At 40.8% G+C, this 27491-nt stretch overlaps 1 protein-coding gene across 2 annotated transcripts; it reads right to left on the bottom strand.

Moving 5' to 3' along the window:
• slc38a8a (solute carrier family 38 member 8a) lies at window positions 1–26495 on the bottom strand. Of its 2 annotated transcripts, none has more exons than XR_015514071.1 (10): window positions 26282–26495; window positions 24704–24902; window positions 24465–24621; window positions 20495–20599; window positions 10997–11054; window positions 10442–10556; window positions 4462–4609; window positions 3063–4342; window positions 1954–2670; window positions 1–1197 (listed from the first exon to the last, which is right to left on the bottom strand). XR_015514071.1 is itself a non-coding variant. In NM_001144815.1 (10 exon segments), coding segments are annotated over 10 exon segments (1326 nt in total).
• Window positions 26496–27491: the final 996 nt, after the last annotated feature.

Raw genomic sequence — 27491 nt, forward strand, 5'->3', positions numbered from 1 at the left:
TTTACATATATTAATATATATTAAAGAGATACAATTGACAACCGCTGTTTAACATTTTTACAGCAAAATCCCTAAATTAAATTCCCTAATCAGGAAAAGAAAACAATTACACAATTCATCATGATATACCGGGCCATTAAAAAAAAACACGACTAAAATTGAACCCTGTACAGTATGTCTAAAATGTCATTCTTAATGGTCTTAAAAGGGTCTTAAAAAGCCTTAAATTTGACGAGGAAACCTGCAGAAACCCTAAACAGTTGGCATATAAAACATTATGGTCACACTTCACAATAAGGTTTCATCAGTTAATGCTTTTATTAACATGAACTAATTATGAACAATATTTGCACAGTATTTATTGATCATGGTTTAGCATTTACTAATGCATTATTAACGAAGTCATGCTTGTTACCATTAGTAAAATGAACAAATACTGTAATACAAGTATTATTTGTTCATGTTAGTAAATGCATGAACTAATACAGCCTAATTGTAAAGTGTTACCAACCTTATTTTGATTAAAGGACTAACCTTGTTCAACCACACACTGAAAAAAAGATTCAAAGATGATTCCTTGGATTTACTTTGCCCCTTTTGAGGTAGTTGTAAACAATTTTATTGGGCTGAATTTAAGCAAACAACTTAAGTTGAAAATTACTAAATTAAATTTGTTTGTTTAAATTCAACTCAGGGTGAAGCGGTGGCGCAGTAGGTGGTGCGGTCGCTTCACAGCAAGAAGGTCGCTGGTTCGAGCCTCGGCTGGGTCAGTTAGCGTTTCTGTGTGGAGTTTGCATGTTCTCCCTGTGTTTGTGTGGGTTTCCTCTGGGTGCTCTGGTTTCCCCCCTGTGTGGATGTTTCCCATAGATGGGTTGCGGCTGGAAGGGCATCTGCTGCGTAAAAAAAGGTGCCGGATAAGTTGGCAGTTCATTCCCCTGTGGCGACCCCGAATTAATAAAGGGACTAAGCCTAAAAGAAAATAAATGAATGAATCAAATTCAACTAATGAGCTGTTTGCATCAATTTTTCAGAAATCTTTTTTTTTTTTTCTCAGTGTAGTTAAAAGTCCTTGCACTGAATAGTAAGATGGAGATTTAAACTTCAGTTATGAGTTGCATGATGGCAACTGATGTGCTCTGTCCAAAGATGAGGGTGCCACACAAAAGTGTGATCATTCCCCATGTGACCAGAAGATATCTGGAGGGAAACAACACAAAAACACAATGTCATTGTACAATCTATTGAACATGTATGAATTGCAACATCCCATATTGATCTTATTCTGCTATTGACCTCTTCCCTATTTTTGATCTTATTCTTGAGATTGATTTAGAACTGATTTAGAATACTTGCCTATGAGGGAAATGATTTGGATTAATAAATGGCGGAAACGGTCAATCTACTTGCTCTACAAACAAGTGTTCATGACTATACATAAAAAGAAGAATATAATAATAAACGTTTGGAACAGGGCGACATGGTGGCTCAGTGGTTAGCACTGTCACTTCACAGCAAGAAGGCCACTGATTCGAGTCCCAGCTGGGTCATTTGTCAGTTCTGTGTGGAGTTTGCATGGGTTTCCTCCGGGTGCTCCGGTTTCCCCCAAAATGACCGTAACGTATGTGTGTGAAAGAGTGTGAATGGGTGTTTCCCAGTACTGGGTTTCCAGCTGGAAGGGTATCCGCTGTGTAAAACATATGCTGGATAAGTTGACGGTTCATTCCGCTGTGGTGACCTCTGATAAATAAAGGGACTAAGCCGAAGGAAAATGAATGAATGAATAAAAGTTTGGAACATCACGCAGTGTAACAAGCTCTTTTTAACGTCTTTGGAAATGAATTTGAGTGGAATATGTTTGGCTCAAGACGTCCGATGGTTGCGCCCACTTAAACATGAAGAATAAGGTCAATACAGGATTGTAAAACTACAAGATTTATATTCTGCGTTTCTCACCTCATTGTAGGAGAGACCGATTCTGACTGCACCACAAATATGAGGCAAAGACCTTTAAATACAAATTATTGCACATTTTAAACACTTTTTAAAACATGAATTAAAAAAAGTTACAGATATGACATTTTCCACCATTTTATGCTTTAGCTCAAGATGCCAACCATAAACTAAATACCACATGGCACATCTAAAACAGAATTCTATGTACTTTCATCATATTGTTTTTAAAAGGTGAATGAGGAATTCACGTAATTATCACAATAAATCTAGTATTGGGGGATCCTAAAAATTTTGTACAAATGAGAGAAGAATAATGAAACTTCCTGCCAGAAGAACTGACATTTGCTTTTTTTTGAGAGAGAGAGAGAGAGAGAGAGAGAGAGAGGGAGAGAGAGTGTGTGTGTGTTTCTATAGGTGGCTTTGGTATTATTCACTGGGGTTCAGGTGTTCTCTGAATAGATGGATTTTTAGTTTTCGTTTGAAGAATACCCGTGTAATGTAATGTAATCTATTTTTTATTTAATGCCATGTCAGCAACCAAGGCTATTTTTATGGCAGGAACATTTCAAAAATAAATATACAATAAAAAAAAAATCAACAGAAAAATACAGAAATGAAATTAGATTTATAGTGTTAATACATGATAACAGATCTAAAATCTTTTCTGGTGTTGTTTTGCTAAAAATGTCCTTAAGAGAGTTCATTTCATAAAAAAGTCTTCAGGAATCATTGAAAGCAGGACAGTCCAGTTAAATGCGTTTAATAGTTGTGCAGCACAAACACTGAGTAGGGTTTTCACCTTGGAGCAAAAATACATGGGTTAAGAATACCAGTGTATCCAGAGTCAGAGTGGGAATGTGAAAATCGTTCCGCCAGCGATTTTTTTTTTTTTTTTAATGATTGATTTATAAATAATACAGAAAATAGATGTTTATTTAACATAAGAGTAAACCCCCAAAAATATTTTAAAAATGTGCTCATTATTTAATGGTATCTGAAATTAAATGTATGATTCAGGAGGCAGAGACAGTCAAAAATAGGTGTAGTGTAGTTTTTTTTTTTTTTTTTTTTTTTGCAAAATGCCCCTAAATACACCGCATATTTCAAACTTGAAAAATATTTTTTTTAATTAAAGGCTAATCTAAGGAATTTCTATGATGTGCATCAAATACATCTAAGATCCAGGCCCGGATTGGCTAATCGGGAGGATCGGGATTCAGGAGAATTCCCGGTGGGCCGCTCCATTTTTTGACTGCGAGGCCCGGTGACCCAAGCTGCTTGCACTCTCAGCAGTCGCACTATTTATTTGACCATAGCCTCACTCTTTTTATTCATTATTTTGCCGCAGCTCCACTCTTTTTATTTATTTTCTCGCAGCCCCGTGAGCAAAATGTAGCCGGCAGGTTAATGATAATGTAACTATCATTCAACCGTAAACTAGGCACCTTAGTAAATTTAAGAATTCCAATAATTAATGTTAATGAATATTACACCTGCTCAATGAAAATCAGATGATTCACTACATTAATAAATCTACCATAACTTGATCAGAAATTAAAAAGGGGAGAAAAAAAGATTAAGCCATCAATAGAAAGTAATACTGTGGTTAAAAGTCTTTCAGATAATACGTCAGCGCCATTGTGGTCCAGTTGTCAGCACGTTGCTTTATGACGCAGCCGACCTGAGTTCGAACTTTAGCTAAATAAATTTATTTTTTATATTTTTATGTTTAGTGTTAAGACATATTGTTTGAGTTACTTATGTAGGTGTACATATTTTATTTTTATTTTTTGTGTGACCACCGTTACAAAGGATATGGATATCTGTAAAGAATATTGCACAGAATATATATTCAGACATTGCAGGAAAGAACATTGTGATGTTTCAAAGAATAGTGTTGGAGATTTAGCTACCTTTTAATGTTCTCATATTTATGAAAAACATTTGAAGTTCGTAAGCAGCTGTTTACTTGAAAAAAGACGTAATACTGTCATTAGAAACTGAATTGCAAATGACGTTATTTTATTATAGTCAGTCTTGAACTGAGGTGGGCCGGTCTAAGGCTTGAAACTCCAGGGCTGAAAAGGAGTCCCACTCCGGTCCTGCTAAGATCTGACAAATTCTACGTGTGTGTTTTGTGACATAAAGCAAAAGTGGCCATTAAATTAAATGATGTCAGGTTAAATTACCTGGAAATATGAAGATGAAGAAAGCGCTGACTCCGCCGACGACGCTAATCACTTTGCTAATGTCTGGAATGAACACTGCGATGAGGAGAGTGACTGTAACCCAGGCTGTAGTTAAGGCTACGCGGGTTCGACTCTCATAAGACTCAGTCACCGCTGTGTGTTTGAGACGCCGCCGCAGCAGTGGATCCTGGATCACAGATCTACACACACACACACACACACACACACACATTTAAATTAGTCTGGATATTCAATCATTATAATAACAGTAGAATATTAACAGTAATATAGCAGAACTGTAAGTCAGTTGGTTTCAGACCTTCCAAGCAGGACGATGATGGGGTAGATGGTGATAATTGAGATTCCAAACAGAAGCCTGGCGACAATCATGGTGACATCACCACCACTGTATGACATCAGAATATCAGGAGCAACGTTCTTCCCGAATGTCAGGTACCCAAACACACCTGGTTAAAAGTTTGTATTAATATCTATTTTACTATCCACACTAATATACCGAACATTCTGCACACTAGGCGACACGATGGCGCAGTAGGTAGTGCTGTCGCCTCACAGCAAGAAGGTCGCTGGTTCGAGTCTTGACTGGGTTAGTTGCCATTTCTGTGTGGAGTTTGCATGTTCTCCTCGTGTTCGCGTGCGGGTTTCCTCCGGGTGCTCCGGTTACCCCCATAAGTCCAAAGACATTTGGTACAGGTCAATTAAGCTAAAATTGTCCGTTGTGTGTGTGTGTGTGTGTGTGTGTGGATGAGTGTGTATGGATGGATGGTATGGATAAGGGCATCCGCTGCATGAAACATGTGCTGGATAAGCTGACGGTTCATTCCACTGTGGCGACCCCAGAGTAATAAAGGGACTAAGCCTAAAAGAAAATGAATAAATAAATTCTGCATACTACTGCTATTATTTTCAAAGATATCATTATTATACGCTGATAAACAATGCTACTAGCCTTGATGTAATGTTGCAGATGTTTTAAAACTTGTTTTATGGTTAAAAGTTTTAATATATGTAAATAAATGATTCTGCAAATCATTAAATAAAGCAGGGATGCTCAACCCTGTTCCTGGAGATCTACCTTGCTACAGAGTTCAGCTCCAACCCTGATCAAACACACCTGAACCAATTAATTAGGACCTGAACAGCACTTAATAATTACAGACAGGTGTGTTTGATATGGGTTGCAATTAAAATCTGCAGGAAGCTAGATCTCCAGGAACGGGGTTGAGCGCCCCTGAAATAAAGTATAGTACAATACGTATCTGATGCAACAAAGCCACTCAGTCCCCATTAAAGCCTTTTATACTAACAGAATTCTTTGAGTCAAAACTGTTTTTGTTTCTAATAATGTATTTATAATATATGACGTATATTTATTTATAGTATATATTATACAGTTATAATTATTAGCTTATTTTTTTCTCCAATTTCTGTTTAACAATGAGAAGATTTTTTTTTCAACACATTTCTGAACATAATAGTTTTAATAACTCATTTCTAATAACTGAATTATTTTATCTTTGCCATGATGATGGTAATAATATTTTACTAGGTATTCTTCAAGACACTTCTTTACAGCTTAAAGTGACATTTGAAGGCCTAACTAGGTAAATTAGGTTAACTACGCAGGTTAGGGTAATTAGGCAAGTTATTGTTTAACAATGGTTTGTTCTGTAGACTATCCAAAAAAAATTGTAGCTTAAAGGGGCTAATAATTTTGACCTTAAAATTATTTTTAATAAGTTTAAAACTGCTTTTATTCTAGCCAAAATAAAACTAACAACCCTTTCTCCAGAAGAAAAAACATTATTAGTCATACTGTGAATATTTCCTTGCTCTGTTAAACATAATTTGGGAAATATATAAAAAAGAAAAAATATACAAAGGGGGGCTAATATTTCTGGCTTCAACTGTATATTCAAATAGTTTTGAGTTGCAAATTAAATTTAATAATCTCTTTAAATGAGAAAATACCTTTAAAATATTTATATAGATACTTTAAAAGGCTCAATATATATAATATATAAGGCTTTTAAAATGTATGTTTAGCTGTTTGTGAAACTTTGTTATTAAATGAGTTGATGGATTGATTTGTTTTGATAAAATAATATTTGCTTTAAGTTGCCTTCTAAACCTTTTGCTGCATCAACAGTTTATTTCTGCATTGTAAATGTAATTAAATTGAAGTGAATTGCGCTGGCTCTCCTATGAGAAATTAATCAAACTGATTGGCTGTTTGTGTTTGCTGCACACCTTATGCCTGTTGCATGAGTTAATCACAAACTCTGAATTAAACCCAGAGTTAGCAGAGAACATATGTTCATAAGTTGTGAAACCACTTATTCTGATCTTAACCAGTCTGGATTTTTTTAGTTTTGCCAACCAGAAATATATTCATTTTCAGGCCACTGTGCTTATTTAAAACTTTCTTCATAAACATATTCTTCATATACAGTGCTCAACATAAATGATCACATTCCATTTTGAAAATTAATATTTTTATCCATTTCTCAGTGAATATAGGCAATATATATTTGTGCATTTGAACAAAACAGATTTATTAAACTGATGAATTTATAATAATAACATTTTATTCACAGAACATCTTAGGAAATAGAAAGATAAAACAATTAAACTCATGTGAAATATTTTGAAAAAATAACAAACTACAAAATTTCTAAATTTAGTTTCTCTTGATTTTTGCCCTTTTTTCCATTATTTATTTAATATTTTTCCCTAACATAAATTTGGGCTACTCATTTTGGACCATTATCATAAGTTATTTTGTTAGATAAGCTCCAGATTTGGCTTCAGTACTGACTAATCTAATGTATGCACAAATATAATATTTTATAATATTGTAAATATAAATCCAAATGAGGGACTTGTGAGGGGTTTACTCATGTATGTTGAGCACTGTATAAAAATATGTTCACTTGGATCATTTTAGTACATTTTTACTAAATAAATATTCTAATATTTTTTCTAAAAAAAATCTTCCTGACCCCAGAGTTTTAAAACATTTAGCAGTTTATACAAAAAGCTGTCAGAATTCACTCTAACTCATCTAAATATTTTAGATGAAAGAATATAATAAAATGGATGTTAGTATTAGCCTGTACAATTTGATATTATAATAATAATTTATTTTATTTATAAATGGTGCCTTTCTGGACACCCAAGGTCACCTTACAACAAACATCAACAAATATACCAAAACAATTAATAAAACGCTGCCAGGCATGATTTCAAACATATAAAAAGAGTTGCAAATACAAATACATCTTAAATATAAAATAACATGATAAAAAAAAAATAATCATAAAAAAGCCAGCTTTAAAAAGATGGGTCTTAAGACAGGATTTAAAAGTGTGAAGAAACACTGGAGTACTTTTTAAAAAAAAAAGATTTAACAGATTTGTGTGTGTTGAGCATCAGTTGAGACCACGCTAGCGCCTGTCAGCTTTAATTGTGGGAAAAAACAGGATAATTTTAAGCTTTTGTCAGCTCATTTCATCTTCCAGGTTTAAAGTAATTTTTGGGGTGGGATCAAAATCAGTGACGTAGCACAAATCTGCTATCGGAGTGATGACGCAGAGGGTTTCTCATTATTATTCATTAGGGATGTAACGGTATCAGAATTTCACGGTACGGTAATACCTCGGTATGAATGTCACGGTACGGTATTTATTGAATCATTTACAGGAAAAAACAAAACTTATGAAAATACTCCAAAAAAGTGCCAAAAGTGTCAATGACATACAAATTAGCCATCTATCTGTAAGCTTTGAAACAGGAACTTCAATTTTAATAACAAAAAAAATATTAAACCATGTAAAAAATAAAGTTTCAATTTAGTATTGTTGAAAACTCCTCACATTTAACATTTAATCACACTAAGCCCATCTACCCAGATGAGAGCTCTGCTAGTCGGACTTCTCATCAAGCATCTCCCGCTGGATCTAATCTCACTATATTTATTAAACGGGATATTTCATTTATCTTGTTGTCTTTATCTAACGATATATTCCCTGACTTTGGTCATTGGAATCTATTACTTGTTCTCAGGTAACGTGTTTTGGCTGAGCGCAAAGATAAGTTAATGATTAATGTAACCACATACATTCTGTATATTGACTGATCGCTTGCCTTTATTTCCTATAATGTATAAACTTATTGTATGTTATACTTTTAAAATGGCCATTATCGATTCTTAAAACTGATACTCAGCAAAAGAGAGGCTGTGTTTCGTATTTTCACTGAAATTGAAAGGAGGCAGTTGTTATCGGCTCCGTTTTGTTATAAATATCCACACAGTGAAGATGACGCTCATATATGCAGCACGACGCCTCAACATGTCTGCTGTCTAAGTTGCTAATATTAAAATGAAAATAGGCAGTTCCTTAAATCATGTTTACATTTTATTGTTGACTAAGTGAAACAACGAAGCCAGGGTGATGTGAATGAAGTTATAAAGTACACTGTTCCCTTTGAAGATTTACCCGTGTCCTCGGTATAATCTGCTTTTCCATATCAAACTGAGAAGAAGAGACTGCAGCCTTGATCAAACTTGCGAAGTCTGAACTTACACGGAGATAATGCAGGACTGAACTGTGCGTGTTAGGCTACTTAATATTCAGGAAAAGCCCCAATCAGAGAGGCGAATGTCTGCAGCCCCGCTTCCGTTTTCAGATGTCTCCGTTTTCCATCATCCACACTGTGACGGAGCTGCAGCGTTTCAGAATGAAAACGGCCTCTCCAGCCGTGAAACCGTAAGTTTTACTGGATAGCAAAACTTATGCGTTTTCAAACTAAAACGCATTAGTGTAAACAGGGCCTTAGAGTTTTCCAGCTCTTTTCATCCCCGCTTCTAGCAGCACACTCCATTTCTGCATTACTGGATCTGTAGCGACAACAGACCGCAAGGGATGATGGTCAAGCATGGGCTGATGGCAATTGTAGTTTTCGCTACCTCCCGTTCGCTTCATTCGCCTGAGCAAATTTTCTCAGAAGACCTATAGTGTTACCGAGTCATGCGACTTCGGTAATATCGAAAAAAATTAATATTGCGGTATGACGGTATTTACGATACCGTTACATCCCTATTATTCATAGTGGAGTTTTCTTATCCTATGAGAAGACCCTACTTCTTAATTATTCATTAGAGCACATTATTTTTTTTATACCCTTCATGAAGGGTCGTATGTGTGTGTTTGTTTCCATGATCTACAGGGTTTGTTGCATGGTTTTCCCTGCAATGCTGTTTTGACCGATACAGCAAAGCTGTTGATTTACAGCAAGCATTTTTGACGGGAGAGCTGTACAAGAATTAAAGAATGGCAGACTTTGTCTTTTATTAGTTGAGTTTGTTACCATTCAGACACATTGCATATATCCGTGCTGCTGTAATAGCCTATGTTTGAAATCATCCAGATTACCGGCAGGGCTAATGGTTGAAATAAACAGGGCAAGAGACCTGCTGCACTGCTATCCACTGTGTCTGCAATTAGACCCGGGGATTGACGAGGAGAGAAGTCCTCCTCATTTATAGTGTTTACATGATTATTTTTATGATAACATATTATATGATAATATAACAAATCTGTGTATATGAAATTACGAAAAACAAATGTAGCAGAACATTAAACTACTGTTTATTTCTTTGCATTTTAACTTTGTAAACTATAAAATCATGAGTCTCCTCAAGGTTTGTGTCCCGTTTTGTGAGCCAACTGACAACAGTTGTTCGCTCCCCTCTTTATTCCCTGCTCTGCCGGCCATGCCCGCTCCTCCCTCTTCTCACGGCGCTCCACACCCATCTTTGTGCATTTTTGAAAAAAACTTCTGAGACAGATTTGAAAGAGGGGGTTTTCATGGCCCTTTAAATCCAATTGAAGCAATTTCCATAGCCAAGGAGCCATAGAGGCTAAAAGATCTGGCTCCCATTGTGCTTAATTGGGTGCAGGGTGATACGAGAGAACTAGAGTTGGATGATCTAAGAGTGCGAGAAGGGGTATAGATATGGAGAAGTTTGGTGAGATGTTGAGGAGTAAGATTGTGAAGTGCCTTGTGACTAGTGCATGGATGAGAATTGCTGTGTTATTAGTTATGAGAGAAGGACTAAGACGAGTAATATTTTGCAGGTGGAAATATAAAGTACGCAATACATTATTGACAATGATCACATTTTATTGCTTATCTAAAGAAAGCCATATTTCACAGAGTGCAGTGTTATTTGATTAAAAGCAATCTTTGTGTTTCAGTATATGATCATTACTGACCTGTGAGCGAGTAGATGAGCAGGCAGATGAGCATGGACAACACCGAGATGAAGACCCAGTGTGACAGTCTTCTGTTCTCCATACTGCTGTATACAGCAACACAGGCCTCATGACACTGAAACAGCACAAGCACAGCTGTGTTCAAACATCACATCTCCAGCCTACACCCCAAAATAAAATACAGCTCCTTCTGTAATAACAAACTTTTCAGCACCAGCACATTCCCCATGCTGCACAGCTTTTTTCATATCTCCATTTCCCTTTTCTCTCCCTTCCTGCCTCGTAATCAATCAGCCTGGGGCACACAGAGTAATTGTGTGCTCTTCTGCGATGCCACTGGACTTTTATTGCATTTTTGACAATCCCCAGCACTGACAAATAAAACTCAACCACATAGATGCGCCATTTTTCACGCTTTGCATCTGACCTGACCTTAAATATTAAAGCAAGAGCAAGAACACCCCTCATTTGTGATGATATTTGGTGAAGGGAGAGATTTTTCTTTTCCCTCAAAGATACACTGGCAGAATGTTGAATAAAAGAAAGGAAACTCACCTGAAAGCCAAAGCAAATAGTCGGGATGACGCTAAACACTGAATCCCAGGAGCTTATTCTAAATTAAAACAACAATAATGATTGTTAAACAGATGGTTTCAGCAGTTATATTCACACGTAATTGTGATCATTTTAAATATATATATACTTTTTTTTATCTAAAGTGACTTACAAACAAGGACATGGGTGATTCTAGAATTGTGGGTACATTTTGCAACCAAGATAAACCATTTATTATCTTTCAAAAAGCAAAACTTTAATCAAACAGTTCTGAATAATAGGAAAAATTAGATCACTATATGTAAAAAATAATGTTGGTATGTGTATTTAGAGCATAGGTCTCAAACTGGATTAGGGTTTTGTTCCAACCCTAATTAAACACAATTGATTCAACTAATTAAGGTGTTCAAGACCACATGTTGGAGGACATTGATTTAGAGGCATTTTGTCTTTAAAATATTAAGTTTACTGTCTCCACCCACATGAAAAGAACCTATGTGAGGATATATGCGCATATAAGAAACCTATATGCAGTATATATATGCACATATACAGTATAAAAATATGTACGTTGCATATACTGTTTGCCAATATATGCAACATATTAACAAAATTGAGGTGCATAAATGTGCATATACAGGCCATCTACAGTGCATCCGGAAAGTATTCATAGCACTTCACTTTTTCCACATTTTTTGTGTTACAGCCTTATTCCAAAATGGACTAAATTCATTAATTTCCTCAAAATTCTACACACAATATCCCATAATGACAATGTGAAAAAATGTAACTAAAAATAAAAAACCTGAAAAATCACAAGTACATAAGTATTAACAGCCTTTGTCGTGATGCTTTAAATTGAGCTCAGGTATATTCTGTTTTCACTGATCATTCTTGAAATGTTTCAGCAGCCTAATTGGAGTTCACCTGTGGTAAATTAAGTTGATTGGACATGATTTAAAAAAGCATACACCTGTCTAAGGTCCCAGGGTTGAAAGTGCATGTCAAAGCACAAACCAAGCATGACGACAAAAGAATTGTCTGTAGACCCCTGAGAAAGGATTGTCACAAGGCTGGGGAAGGTTACAGAAAAATTTCAGCTGCTCTGAAACTTATGAGCACAGCGGCCTCCATCATCCATTAGTGGAAGATGTTTGGAACCACCAGGACTCTTCCTAGAGCTGGCCAGCCATCTAAGCTGAGTGATCGGAGGGAAGGGCCTTATTCAGGGAGGTGACCACAGACCTGACCTCTGTTTGAGCTCCAGCATTCTGCTTTGGAGAGAGGAGAACCATACAGAAGTACAACCATCTGAACAGCAATCCACCAATCAGGCCTGAATGGTAGAGTGGTTAGACAGAAGCCGCTTCCTGGCCGGAATTTGCCAAAAGGCATCTCAGAACAAAAAATTATCTGGTCTGATGAGGCTAAAATAGAACTCTTTGGAGTGAATGACAGGTAATAGATTTGAAGAAGACCAGGCACTGCTCATCACCAGGCTAATACCATCCCTACAATGAAGCATGGTGGTGGCAGCATCGTGGATGTTTTTCAGCAGCAGGAACTGGAAGACTAGTCAGGATAGAGGGAAAGATGAATGCAGCAATGTACAGAGACATTCTGAATGAAAACCTGCTTCATTCTGACCTCAGACTAAGGGCGACAGTTCATCATTTAGCAGGACAGTTAGCCAAAGCACACCGCCAAAATATCAATGGAGTGGCTTCACATAAACTCGATGAACGTCCTTGAGTGGCCCAGCCAGAGCCCAGACCTAAATCCTATTGAACATCTCTGGAGAGATCTGAAAATGGTTGTACAATGTAGTTACCCATCCAACCTGATAGAGCTTGAGAGGTACTGCAAAGAGGAATAAGCAATAATTCCCAAAGACAGGAGTGCCAAGCTTGTGACAGCATATTCAAAAAGATGTTATGGAATTTAACTATGGCAAATAAGTGATTGCCCAACATGGAAATAACATGGAAATAACCTATATAAACAAATGTTTTGATAAAGGTTTTGATAGGTTTTTAATATATGTGACATATATAAAATTGGCTGTTTTCCTATATTTTATGTACAGATACTGTATGTGCATATAATATAGAAAAACAGCCAATTGGAAGGGCATCTGCTGTGTAAAACATATGCCAAAATAGTTGGTGGTTTATTCCACTGTGGCGACCCCTGATAAATCAGGGACTAAGCCAACTGATTGAACAAATTATCTCACATTAACAATGTATTCAGTTTACTGTCCTTTTTATTTGTTAGGAAATGGAAATGAAAATGCCTGAAATGTACCACAATTCTGGATTGAGTTTTATTTAAATATATGATAAATAAAGATAGTACAGAACGTGTTAGTGCTAAAGGGTTTTAAAAAAAACAACAACCATGTAACAATATAAAGCTCAGGTAGATCTCGAGAACTCTCTCCTTTATTTAGGGCTAGTGAATTAAGGTTCCCCTTCGGGGGGAACTTCAGCACTATAAGTGGATTTGATTTGTAAAATCCACGCATTGGGAGGTTCGGTTCAGAAGCTACTCGTCTGAAAGAGTATTGAACGGGCCAATTAAGAATGAATTGGCAGCGCAAGCCTGCGCAGGTGAGCGGCATAAGCAATCAACTGAGTATATAAGCTCACCTGGCGCAGCAGACGCTATCCTTTTCGCTTCAGAGACTTTCTGATCGAGTCGATGAGGGTTCCTCCTGCTGTGACCAGCGATTCTGAGCGAACGAGAGCATTCTCCCGGTCCAGAGTGTGTACACGCAGTGGCAGACGGTCGAGCTGGGTTTCTCCCTTGCCTGGCGTTCTTTGGGTCCGGTCCTCCAGAGCGGTGCGTATAAAGTTGCAAACTTCACAGAAAGAGCAACACAGTCGTGCAGCACGTCCTTATCAGGACGGCGCTCCGACTGTGCGTTTCTGGATGCGGTGGTTTCCTGTCCTCGGATGATGGGCGCGGGCACTGCGTTACATGTCTGGGGGTCCAGCATGTTAATGCGCTGCTCGCGGGCAGTTCATGTCGTCATTGCGATGCCATGACTGTTGCGCAAGATCGCGGTTAGCCTTTGCAAAAGGGTGAACCACCCCAGTTGTCCCCTGCTCTGCAGCGGGCACTCGGGCAGATCTGAGGGTTTCAGCGAGAGATAATCCGTCGCCCACGGGCCCGCGGACCTCCCGCTCCTCTAAGCGCTCCATCCAAGCTTCGGGCGGGGGAAGCGATCCGTCTAACAGATGGTAGCCCTTACGCCCGATGACACCGGAGACCAGATGTCCACCGCGGCATCGGAGGGTGGGCTTTCATTGTCCGATGATGATCCAGACCCGCTCGCCCCCTTCGGGCTGGTGAGCGCTGTCACTACGGATCCTGAAACGGACATGTTAGCCGTGCTTTCCCGGGCTGCTTCGGCCGTGGGTTGGAGATGGTTTATCCCCCAGCTCCGCGGCCGGACCGACTAGAGGGGCGTTCCCTTCTTCCCGGAGGTGCACAGTAGGCTCACGCGGTCTTGTAAAGCACTTTTTTTCTGCTCGTGCTGCGTGTTCCTCCACCCTAACCACTCTTGACGGTGAAACAGCCAGGGGGTATGTGGCGATTCCTCAGGTTGAGTGCGCGATGGCGGTAAATCCGCGCGGCGCCTCTTCTTGGCGGGGTCCGCCTCGTCTCCCATCCAAAGCCTGTAAGTTATCTACCTCCCTCGGAGCTAGAGCTTACATAGCTGCGGGCCAGGCTGCTTCCGCCTTGCATGCGATAGCCACCTACCAGCGCTACCAAGCGCAGGCGCTGGCCGAGCTGCACGAGGGTGGGTCCAACCCAGGCTTACGAGCTTCGCACCGCCGCCGACTTAGCTCTTCGGACTACTGAGTCCGCTGCGTGTGCGTTGGGGAGGACGATGTCCACATTAGTGGTCCAGGAGCGCCACCCCTGGCTGATATGCGCAAAGTCGACAAAGTCCGCTTTCTTGACTTCCCCATATCCCCAGCCAGGTTCGGCGACACTGTCTGTGAATTCACCCAGGAATTCAAGGCGGTGAGAGAGCAGTTGGTGGGTGATGTCTTATCGGCGGTCCGTAGCCCGCTCCGCCCGCCGTGCCACTCATACCTGCTCCTCGCCGAAGGCGCCCGCCTACGAGAGCTGCTCCGCCCCCGCACACGCCTCAGGCGAAGCGAGCGCGTCGGGCACCTCGGAAGCAGGCAGCCCCCCTGCCCAGAACGCCGCTAAGTCCGGCAACGGACCGCGAAGCGCCCCTGGGACAGGCCATCTGGAGAAGAGGGAACTTGCTCTTTCCCCGCTGGAGGGCGGGGCCCCATTTCCAACGGCACTTTTTACTGCCATGAAAACATTATGAAAGGGCACTTTTCACTTCCCCAGATGTGACAGCCCGAAATCTGCCAGTCTGGGACGCTATGCTTTCTAGCTTGCAGATTCGGTGCGTTTCGCCAGTGGCTCACGAGCGCTGGGAGGACGGTCTCCTTTCTCCCACCCCTCGAGCCTCCCCTCCGGAGCTCGGGTTTGGAGTGAGAGCAAATATCTCACCTCCAGCTTTTCCGTGGGACCCGCGAGCTTCCCGGATCAGCACACCCACTCCGCGCTGCCCCACTGCTGGTACGTCAGCGATTGTAGCGATGAGTCCATTAGCGAGAGCTCTGCCTGCCTGGTTAGCGCGGGCCAGCTCTTCGCGGTGGCTCATACGCACAATCAGACTCGGCTATGCGATTCAGTTCGCGAAACGGCCCCCCAAGTCACGGGTGTGTATTCACCAGGGTCAGCCCCCTGTCCGCCCCTGTCTTGCGAGAGGAGATTGCTGTCCTCCTGGCGAAGGATGCAATCGAGCCGCTCCCTCCAGCCGAGATGGAGAGTGGGTTTTACAGCCCACGCTTCATCGTGCCCAAAAAGAGCGGTGGGTCACGGCCAATCCTAGATCTGCGCGTTTTGAACCGCTGCCTGCACAAGCTGCCGTTCAGAATGCTCACGCAGAAGCGCATCCTCCGGTGCGTTCGTCCTCTGGGTTGGTCTGCAGCATTAGACCTGATGGACGCGTATTTCCATGTCTCCACTCTTCCTCGCCACCGACAGTTTCTGCGGTTTGCGTTTGAAGGTCGAGCTTGGCAATACAAAGCCCTCCCCTTCGGGCTCTCTCTGTCTCCGCGGGTCCTCACCAAGCCCGCGGAGGGTGCCTCAGCGCCCCTTCGGCTCGCGGGCATCTGCATACTCAATTTCTTTACGACTGGCTGATTTTTGCCCTCTCTCTGAGCAGTTGATTATGCACAGAGACAAAGTGCTCTGGCACTTCCACCTGTGGGGGTTTCAGGTCAACCGAGAAAAGAGCAAACTCGCCCCCGTGCAGAGGATCTCTTCTCTCGGGCTGGAGCTGGACTCGGTCACCATGGCAGCGCGCCTCTCCGGAGAGCGCGCTCAGCTGATGCTGTACTGTCTGAGAGAGCTCGACAGTAAAATAGTGGTCCCACTGAAACTATTTCAGAGGCTCCTGGGGCATATGGCATCCGCAGCCGCTTCATGCCGCTCGGATTATTCTATATGAGACCACTTCAGCACTGGCTTCACGATCGAGTCCCCAGACGCGCATGGCACGCGCGCGCACACCGAGTCTCTGTTACTGCGCTGTGTGGCCGCGCCCTCAGCCCTTGGAGCGACCCCTCGTTCCTACAGGCCTGGGTGTCTCTAGAACAGGCGTCCAGTCTTGTTGTCGTTTCAGCAGACACTTCCAACACGGGCTGGGGGGCTGTGCGTTGCGGGCATGCGGCTGCGGACCTGTGGAAAGGTACCCAGTTGCATTGGCATATCGCCTGGAGCTGTTGGCAGTGTTCCTCGCTCTCCACCGTTTTTTTCCGGTGCTGGAGCGGCAACACGTGCTGGTCAGGACGGACAGTACGGCGGCGGTGGCGTATATCAGCCGTATAGGGGGTATGCGCTCTCGCCGCATGTCTCAGCTCGCCCGCCGTCTGCTCCTCTGGAGTCATCCGCGGCTGAAATCGCTGCACACCATTCATATTAAGGCAAGCTCAACCGTGCAGCCGATGCGCTCTCACGGCAGCCTTGCGTCCTGGAGAATGGAGACTCCACCCCGAGTCTGTTCAGCTGATATGGGCGCGATTCGGGGAAGCCCAGATCGATCTGTTGCTTCCCCCGAGATCGCTCATTGCCAGTTGTTCTTTCCCTGACCGAGTGCTCTCGGTACGGATGCACTGGCTTACAGCTGGTCTCGGGGCACGCGCAAATACGCGTTTCCCCCAGTGAGCCTGCTCGCGCAGTTACTGTGCAAGGTCAGGAAGAGGACGAGGAACAGGTTGCTGGTTGCGCCCCTCTGGCTCAACCGGACCTGGATGTCAGAGCTCTCCCTCGCGATAGCCCTCCCCTGGCAGTCCCTTCGAGAGAGCACCTACTCTCTCAGGGACAGGGCACCACCTGGCACCCTCGCCGATCTTTGAAGAGATTTTAGACGCGAGGAAGACTTAGGTAACCTCCGATTGCGGTGGCTAATACCGTCACTCGGGCTAGAGCCCCCTCCCCGAGCGCGCCTATGCCCTGACGTGGAGTCTATTCACTGAATGGTGTGTCTCTCGCTGAGAAGACCCCCGTAATTTGCCAGATCAGCGTTGTGCTTTCTTTGCGCCGAGAGAAGCTGGAGAGCAGGCTGTCGCCCTCCACACTCAAGGTTACGTGGCTGCCATCTCCGCTCTCATAACGCGGTGGCTGGCAGCACCGTGGGAACGCATAACCTCATCATCCGGTTCCTCAGGGGCGTTAAGCGAATTAATCCACCCCGCCCCCTCTCACGCCCTCTTAGGATCTCGCCCTCGCTACACAAGCCGCGCAGATCCCTTCGATCCTCGACTCAGTATTTTTCTGTCCCTGAAGACAGCTCTGCTGGTCGCGTTGATATCGATTAGAGGGTCGGGGATCCGGAGGCATTTTCGGTCAGTGACTCGTGCCTGTAATTGGGCTGGCTTCTCTCACGTCCTGAGACCCCGCCCGCGATATGTGCCCAAGGTTCCTACCACTCCGTTTTAATACGAGGTAGTGAGCCTGCAAGCGCTGCCCTCGGAGGAGGCAGACCCAGCCCTTCTTTATTGTCCAGTTCGCGTTTTGCGTATTATCCGGACCGCACTCAGAGTTTAGATCATCTGAGCAGCTCTTCGTCTGTTATAACGGTCGGCAGCAGGGAAGTGCCGTACCGAAATAAGTTCCCACTAGATTGTGGATGCCTTTCTTTCACTATCAGAGCCGAGATAAGCCGCGTCCCCCGAGAGCGCGTGCGCACTCCACTCGGAGTTTCGCATCCTCTCGAGCGCGCGCACGCGGCGCCCCTCTAACAGACTTCTGTAGAGCTGCGGGCTGGGTGACACCCAACACATTTGCAAGGTTTTACAATCTGCGAGTGGAGCCGGTTTCCTCAAGGGTATTAGGTAACCCTTGGTGATTGAGGAAACAATTCGGTAGGGTGTTGAAACACGCTTGCTGCGCCATTTTCCCTAACACGGAGATACGTGCGCCTTTTTATCTGTCAGTAAAGTTCCCCGTCAGGTGAGCCCTGCAGATTCCTCCGTGGCCCCCAGCACTGACTCAGCGGAGGAGTCACTTGCTGGCCCACTACGTTGTAGGTCTGCCCGCTGGTCAGCCCGCGTTTTGGGTAAAGGTGCCTGCTATGCGTGGTCCCCACTAGGCGATCCCATATGCTTATTCCGCCACGGTTAAGTCCCCCCCCTGGGCGGACCCGTGTCTTCCCTCCCCGCTAACCACTCTTTTGCTATGCGTACTCCCCCTTTTTAGGGCTAGTCCATATGTAAATTCTGCCATCTATCCCCCCTTGGGTAACGGATGGCCTCCGCAGCGTCCTCCCTATCGGGATTGCACGCTTCCCAACGTACTGTCGTATTTTCCTAGAATTATCTAGATGCTCACGACTTCCCAAAAAATATATCTAAATCCGTAAAACTTCTGTTGAAGTAGGATAAATTAGGGCCAGGGACACGTTGGAGGACCGCGCCCCCCATGATGCGGGTGCGTCACGCTTGCTTGACTATCTCCTCATCGGGGGTGTTGGTAAGGTGCAGTCATTATGGCGCTTTCAATGGGCTCCCAATGCGTGGATTTTACAAATCAAATCCACTTATAGTGCTGAAGTTCCCCCCGAAGGGGAACGTTCGAGGTTACTAAAGTAACCCTTCGTTCCCCGAGGAGGGGAACGGAAGCACTATACTCCGTCGCCATAATGACTGTCCCTTAGCTGTTGAAAGTCTCTTCAGCTTAAAAAGGATAGCGTCTGCTGGCGCCAGGTGAGCTTATATACTCAGTTGATTGCTTATGCCGCTCACCTGCGCAGGCTTGCGCTGCCAATTCATTCTTAATTGGCCCGTTCAATACTCTTTCAGACGAGTAGCTTCTGAACCGAACCTCCCAATGCGTGGATTTTACAAATCAAATCCACTTATAGTGCTTCCGTTCCCCTCCTCGGGGAACGAAGGGTTACTTTAGTAACCTCGAACGATTGCTGTATAGAGAAATACTGCTGATTAAGAGCTTGACTATGTGTCAATTTGAATTTGTCAATTAACCTATGGCGCATGTTTTTGGACTGTGGGAAGAAACCAGAGAACCCGCGAGAAAACAACGCTAGCATGAGGAGAACATGTAAACTCTGCACGGAAACTTTCACTGGCCTGTTAAGGACTTGAACCAGTGACACTGCTGCAGTGAAGCAACAGTGCCAACCACTGAGTCGCCATTCTGCCCCATTAAAGAGGCAAAAAAGGAGAAGGAATTGGAGTAAGGGTGGAAGGGGGATTCTTCAAGACGAAGATAACTGAAGGAATAAACTCTGGTTATTTATAGTGAGTTAGGAATTATCTGATTGGTGAATCATTCGATAGCTAATGCAGGACCAGCTGTGATCAATCATAAGCACGTGCTCCTCTTAAATTAGTTTATAAATAAACTTCACCTAAATAAAAAAAGAAAATTAAGGTTTAAAGACGGTGTTAATGTTAGAATGTTATTTCTGTAGTAGACTGGGTAGAGCATAGAATAGTGATTGTTAGTGATAGTTCAGCTGTTGTCAAGAAATATGATCAAACGTAACTGATCAAAGTAACAAGCTGCTTCTTGATAATTACTGAAGACTCTTAGACCATAAAGCAATTAAAATCAGCAAAACATCAATGTCTAAGTGCTTTGACAAGTTCCAGCTGGTCTTTTAAGTAGATTTAAGAAAACAGATTTAATGGTGTAAGGATTAGAATGTCAAAGCAAGATTTTTTTTTATTAATAATGATATTACAATATCATATTATTTTCATATCATAAAAGCTTCAATGACCTTTTGCTTTCAGCTAAATGAAGCAGTTATATTCAAAGCTCAGCATGACAGTATGTTTTGTTCAGGCACAGCGGGAGGAAAGGTGGTGCTAAAAATGCTGGGCTGCTTTATTGAATTTTTCAATAAATATGAAAGCTCCATCAGCGCACACTCACCCGCTGCTGTAAAGAGGTGACAGATTGATCTCATGGATGGGTCTCATGTGGTATTTCACAACGATGGCCACAGTCAGATATGCGGCAGCAAAAGTTCCTAGAACACTGAGCAAAAATAAATATCAAAGACGACTGAGGAGAAAATAAACACTGGTGACACAAGTGAACAAATCATCTTGCTGACGTGTGGGGGGTGGGAAAGCAATGCTTATTAGTCAGAGGAGAGTCATTTGAAAACTATCCAAAATGCTGCGCACTGTCACAGCGATTGACCATAAATGTCCTAATGAAAAACAGAAGCAATAAAAGCGCTTCATAAAATTCATGAAGGCGCAGTCATTGTCTTTTTATTCACTTACTAGCATCTCTTTCGACCTCATAGGGGTCCCGCAGTTTGCCTTTTACATTTTTTTACTTTCAAACTAATTTAACAAGTGCAAACAAGTCAGTGAAAATAACTTTAAATTGGTTCCTTTACAAACAGGACATCATTATGGCTTTATGTGAGCTAATCGAAGCAATGAAATGCATCTATAATATTGTGTTGGTGCATAAAAGTATATTTCTGCTAAAAGAAATACATACAAAAAGAAAGACAAAATAATAAATGCTAAATATGTATATTAAGTTAATCCACTGTTTTATACACTGTAAAACCAAATAAGTTAAGGTTACTCAAACCATTTGAGGAAATCGATTGCAACAAACCATTTGAGTTCAAAAACTATTCTATATGAGTACTGTGAACTTACTCAGTTTTAGTTGCAGTAATGAGGTTTTTAATTCACTGATTATCTTCAACACTGAGTTCAAAACTCTTTTTAAAGGAGTAGAATTAACTTTGTCAATTTTGAGTTAACTACACTCATTTCATTTGATAAAGTTGACTGTTGGGTATTACATTGTAGTAATGATGACTGTTGAATGAATATGATAGCAAAAAAAGGCAAATTTATATTAATATACACAACAGGTCAAAAGTTTGGGGTCAGTTTTTTTCATGTTTTTTTTCTAAAGACAATTATTCTGTACATCAAAGCGACATTTAATAAATGTAAAAAAAGGTTAAATTGTTAATTATTATTTATTTTCAAATAAAATTATTACTAATTTAATTACTATTAATTGCTTTTATTTTGATCAGCATTATTATTATTATTATTATTATTATTATTATTATTATTATTGTTATTATTATTATTATTAATAATAATAATAATAATAATAATAATAATAATAATAATAATAATAGAGTGATTTCTGAAGAATCATGTGACTGAAGACTGGAGTAATGAAGCTGAAAATTAATTTTTAAAATCACTGAAATAAATTATTAAACTAAATTCTGAACTATTTTTGCACTGTTATTTTATAGTGCAATAACATTTAAGAGTTTTACAATGTGTACAGTATTTTTGATTAAATAAATGCAGCCTTGGTTAGCAGGATAAACTTATTTTAAAACATTCAAAAATACTGACCCCAAACTTTTGACCGTATGTTTAATACTTCTTGAGCTATTGGCTTGCAAAGTTCAGCAGGAAAATAAAACACACACAAGCACTTTTACCCCATTTCTGAACAGTCCCCTAATAGCTAAGATGGCTAAAGTGAACAGATTTTAAATCAAAGCCCAAGTAATATACAATAAATGAATGAGTACACCCCATTTTAAAAAAAGAATATTTTTATCCATTTCTCAGTGAACATGGACAATCATTTCTGATTGTCAATATTTTGAATCACAGTTTGGTCACCTAATATCTTTAGGAATAAAACGATAACATTAAAATTCAAATGAGTTATGGTACCACTTTATGTTGATGGTCCATTTGAGTGGGTTAGTAGACTGTTAGTAGACTGTCTGCTTAATGTCTGCTGATACTGTTCCCTGAACAGACATCAACTTCACAAGTACATGTCAACTTACACTCACCCTAACCCCAACCCCAACCCCAACCTAACAGTCTACTTATAATCTAATGAGAATTAGTTGGCATGTAGATGCAATGTAAGTTAAATATAACAAATGGACCTTGAAGAAAACAATGTTACCTGTAACCTATTGCTAAATAAACATTGCTAAATTTCTACTAAATTTGATATGTTTTTCTTGATTTTTCGGTCTATTACAATTTTATTTAATATTTTCACCAAGATATTAATTTGTGTGTACAAATTTTGGACTGTGATCTTATGACTTTGATGGACTGCGATTTTTGGCTTTGATGCTGATTATTCTAATGTATATGCACAAATGTATTATTATTACTGTAAAGCATCCTGTAGAAAATATTAATTTAAAGGTGCTGTATGTAAGATTTTGGCTATTTTAAATAATAAAAATACCATAATATGTTAGCAGATATTTAAGAAAAATGCCAAGTGAACATTCTTGTTTATCTATATTCAGCGTTGACAATGGCCCCGTTTACACTGCCAGTTAAATGTGACCCAATTCTGTTTTTTTTTGCTCATATGTGACACAGATTGGATCTGTTTTATGACTGAAACACACAAAAACGCATGCATTCGGATATTCAGAGATCGGTTTTAGGCCTCCATCAAATGTGGAAATAAATCAGATAAAAATATTAAATGTGACAATGCGACTATCCTGTAAACAGACAGATCGGATTTATTGAGGCATTCGGTTTTGTACATCATTAAACTTGCGATAATGTGGTACTTCTCCGCGGTTTATTGATGAATAAGGAAGAGCATGTGTGGAGATGCTGACACGGTAAACAACATCAGAGGAAACACAGAGGAAGAAAGTGGTCAGTCGCCACAATTTGCTCCCACCAAACCTAAGATTTCTCTCATACACACAAATTCCTCTGAATGGTGGAGGACACCACATATAAATCATGGGCGCAAGCTGCAATGACGGCCCTTTCCCTCCTCCTCCGCCTCAAAATCATTTTAAAGTTGGGTGTACTTCACATATTTCTTCCATCGTGGCTAATGTGGCGCTGATGCTCGAACCCGCTTTTATGCATGTGCGGAGTCGTAAATTGTATGGCAAGTGTAAACACATGAATTGGATATGGGTCACAAACAATTAAAAGAATGTGTAAACAGACAGGCAAAAAAATTAGATATAAGCAACAAATCGCAATTGGGCATAAAGACCAGACAGTGTAAATGGGGCCAATGTGCATTACATGCCGGAACAGCTGTCTTTGTTTTGGTTCTTTTAACCCACCCACTGCCACATTAGCCAATTATATTTCAGCATCCCGGGTTGCCTTGGTGGAAAATCGTGTATTTCATTATTTCGGTCAGGAAGGCTGTCCAAGTACGCCTCTGTGACTGACATGTGACCTCCAGTGGATAGTAGCAGTCTCCGAAATGAGACGCAGAATAGTGCACTTGCTGCACTCCACCAAAATGATAAGGTTTATAACCCTATAAATACATATTAAACCTTTTTAACATCATTAAATGTAGATGCTGAATTACTGATTTGTGTTGACGTGCACTAAATCACAGCTCTAAAGTTCAATTTCAAGCGGTTTACTTTATTTTCAAGACCTGTGGTGAACTATCTGCTGCTTTCAGGCAATAAATGTCATGTAAAATGGCATTCAAACACACATTATTAGCATTTAACACTGAATAAAGCACCTGAGGTGATCATTGTCAGTTTATCCTGTTGTTCAGCTGCAGAAAAAAATAGAAGCTGTTTCTAGACTATAAATTCTAGAAACAGTTCAGGCATTGGTTAAAACAAATACTTGTAATAATACGGATTATGGACAATATTCCTTCTATCACGTGCAGAACATGGTATGAATCAGCCTTTAGTCACGACGGTCAGGCACACTCCTGTTACTTTGATCAATCTGGCAACCTGCGCTTGCATGTGTTTTGAACCTGGAGTGTAATACCTAGTTCAACCACTGGGTGTCAAACTTAAGAGATCTGTGAGGGTGTGTACTGAAACTGACTGAATCCCTTTGCTCACCTGGTATACTTTTGTATGCTGATCTCCTTCGGGACAGAGAGAGGGAAAATGAAAAGGAGACACAGAAGAAAGAGGGCAAACCTCTGGTCTGTGTACCAGTGATATGGCATCTCTGATTCTGGCAGGCCTGTGATCAGCTCATACATAGAAAGACACACTGGGAGAAATGAATCAATATAAGGATAGATGAACAACAAGCGATAAGGTCAAAGTCCCACGAATAACTCTGTGTTTCTTACATTTGTGAAGCTGGTCAGCCACTATGACCAAAAAAGCAACAGATATGAAGAAGAGGTTGAAGACGTAGCAGATCTCACAGAGTTTGCCTATGGCAGGACCACATATATCTGTGACCACAGCCTGATATGTGTTTCTTCCACTGACTGAAGATGAATAGCCCAGGATGACCAGTCCACTGATCAGGAACACAAGAGAAATCTATGTGAGACAGAATTCATATTTAGGTGTACACTGATCTGCACATTGTTTTCAAAGCATAAATAAATATATTTTATAATTTATATACAATAACATGGACAGAATTCAAATAAGTGCAAATACTTAAGTTCAAACGAGATTTAAATTGGCATTATTTACTCACCTTCAGCTTTTAAAAATGTTTATGACCAAGAAATTAAAATGAATAGATTAATTTTTAAAGGAATATGACCTTATGTTCTTTAAAAAGAAAAATGTATAGCAAAAAAAACACAGCATATACTCATCTCTAATACTTTTTAATCTGTTTATAAAAAATTTTAGCTGAGGTTTAAATAACTCCAGATATTAATATATTAATATATCTTACACTCTGACTTTTTAAGAACTTCAAATATGGAGGGACAAATTAAAAGAATAGTTCTACCATCATTTACTCATTCTCCACTTGTTCCAAACTTATTTTTTTTCTGCTGAACAAAAAGATGTTCTGAAGACTGATTGAGAAAAAAACTGCCATTGAATTCCATAGTGGGCGACGCAGTAGGTAGTGCTGTCGCCTAACAGCAAGATGGTTGCTGGTTCATGCCTCGGCTGGGTTAGCTGGCATTTCTGTGTGGAGTTTGCATGTTCTCCTCGCATTCGTGTGGGTTTCCTCTGGGTGCTCCGGTTTCCCCCACAAGTCCAAAGACATGCGGTTCAGGTGAATTGGGTAAGCTAAAATTGTCTGTAGAGTATGAGTTTAAATGAGTGTGTATGAATGTTTCCCAGTGATGGGTTGCAGCTGGAAGGGCATCCGCTGCATAAAACATATGCTGGATAGGTTGGCGGTTCATTCCGCTGTGGCGACCCCAGATTAATAAAGAGACTAAGCCAAAAATAAAAATAAAAAATGAATGAATGAATGAACGAATGAATGAATGAATTTCATAGTATTTTTTATGATACTATAGATTTTGATGGCTGCTCCCCCATCCGGATTTTAAAAGCCCGGTGACTGCATTTGACTTATTTGAGAAAGAAATTCATTGGCAGTGAAAAAATAGTATAACCATAACAACTGGAAACAGTACAATAAAAAAACACGGTCTAGAAAAAAAATCACTCTGATGAAGGGAAAGTAATATTTAAAATGACAAACAAAAAATATCTGATATTCCATGCTTTGGAATATATATATATATATTAAATCCCCTGACTTTCAGTGTCTGGAATATATCTTTTAAAATTCCATGACCTGTGGGAACCCTGCTCTTTAAAACCTACAGAAACCCTTCTTTAAAACAACCAGCAAATATTTCACAAGATCAATGTGTTAGAAGCCACAGTCTAAAAAGATTCACACAGTTAATGTTCAATAGTCAGCCAGAGTTACTTGCCATTTCCACAGTGACAGCGGAGTGAATTCCTCCAGCTTTAGCAAACGCCCAGGGAAAGATGAGCAGCCCGGCGCCCAGCGCCGACTTCAGCATGATGAACACCGCTCCTAAAGAGCCCAGCCTTGGCTCATTTGTCTCTAGGGAGGATTTTGATAAGAAGCTAATGCTCTCCTTTGCCAGCTCCTCCATACTGGTAGCTGTTAGATCGCTCTCTGAGGAAGAACAAACTTCAGGTCAGGTGAATGAGGGGTGGAGGTTTGGCCGTTCAGGCCAATAAAAAGACTAGAATAAAAACAAAGTCATTATGGGGTCAGTCCCAGACTTGTGCTATAAAATGTGCCTCTCCCAAATTATGCACCCCCTGAATTCACTACCTGATTGCCTAATCCCAACCACACCTCCTAATCCTAAACCTTCCCCCACACCTAATCTCAATCTTACCCTATACTGGTAAATGATGGGGTGCACAATATCTGGCAGAGGTTCACCGGTCCGTCACATGTGGATAACTGTTAACTGGATTTGATTGTTGATGAATTGGCTTGATCCAGGATAGTTTCGTTTTTCAAAGCGCATCCAATGGTTGTAGCCCTAGTAGCAAAACTCATGGAGTACTTGTTGTCATGGCAACAGTGAGGGTGTTCAGTTCTGGGTTTATTGGAGTCAATTCTCGCAAACGACTCCAGAATAGACTTCATTTGCAGTCTTAGATTGTCTCCAATATTGCAATGGAATTTTCTAAACTAACTTAAAACATCAGTTTATTATCAAAATTTTTAACAAGAGTTCTTCAACAAAAAAAAAACACCCCAGTTGAGCCTACAATCAAATAAAACAGGCTAAATATCTACTTAATCAAAGTCCCTTTAAGGCAAGTCATTTCACTTGGTGGCCATCTTTGAAATGCCTCTCGGGCATTCTGTCTGAATGGGAATCATCAAATTCTTCAAAACTGTTTTCCAAGCTTACGATTAGATTACATATGTTCAATCACAAATAAAATTAAACAACAATTGTCTCTTAAGTTTCATTTCTTAACGTCCAAATCAAACAAAGTTTTGATATTTTCAGGTTGCCCGAGCTAATGCACATGCACACTCAAAAGGAACGAGATCACGACACCAACCTTATTTATGGCCGTTCTACATGTCATCATCCTCTGGATAATGTTTTGTCAAATTGTGCTGCTTTATTGAAGTAATCCACAACT

This window comes from Danio rerio, chromosome 18 (assembly GCF_052040795.2).
Source record: "Danio rerio strain M-AB ecotype USA chromosome 18, GRCz13ab, whole genome shotgun sequence".
Lineage (NCBI taxonomy): Eukaryota > Metazoa > Chordata > Actinopteri > Cypriniformes > Danionidae > Danio > Danio rerio.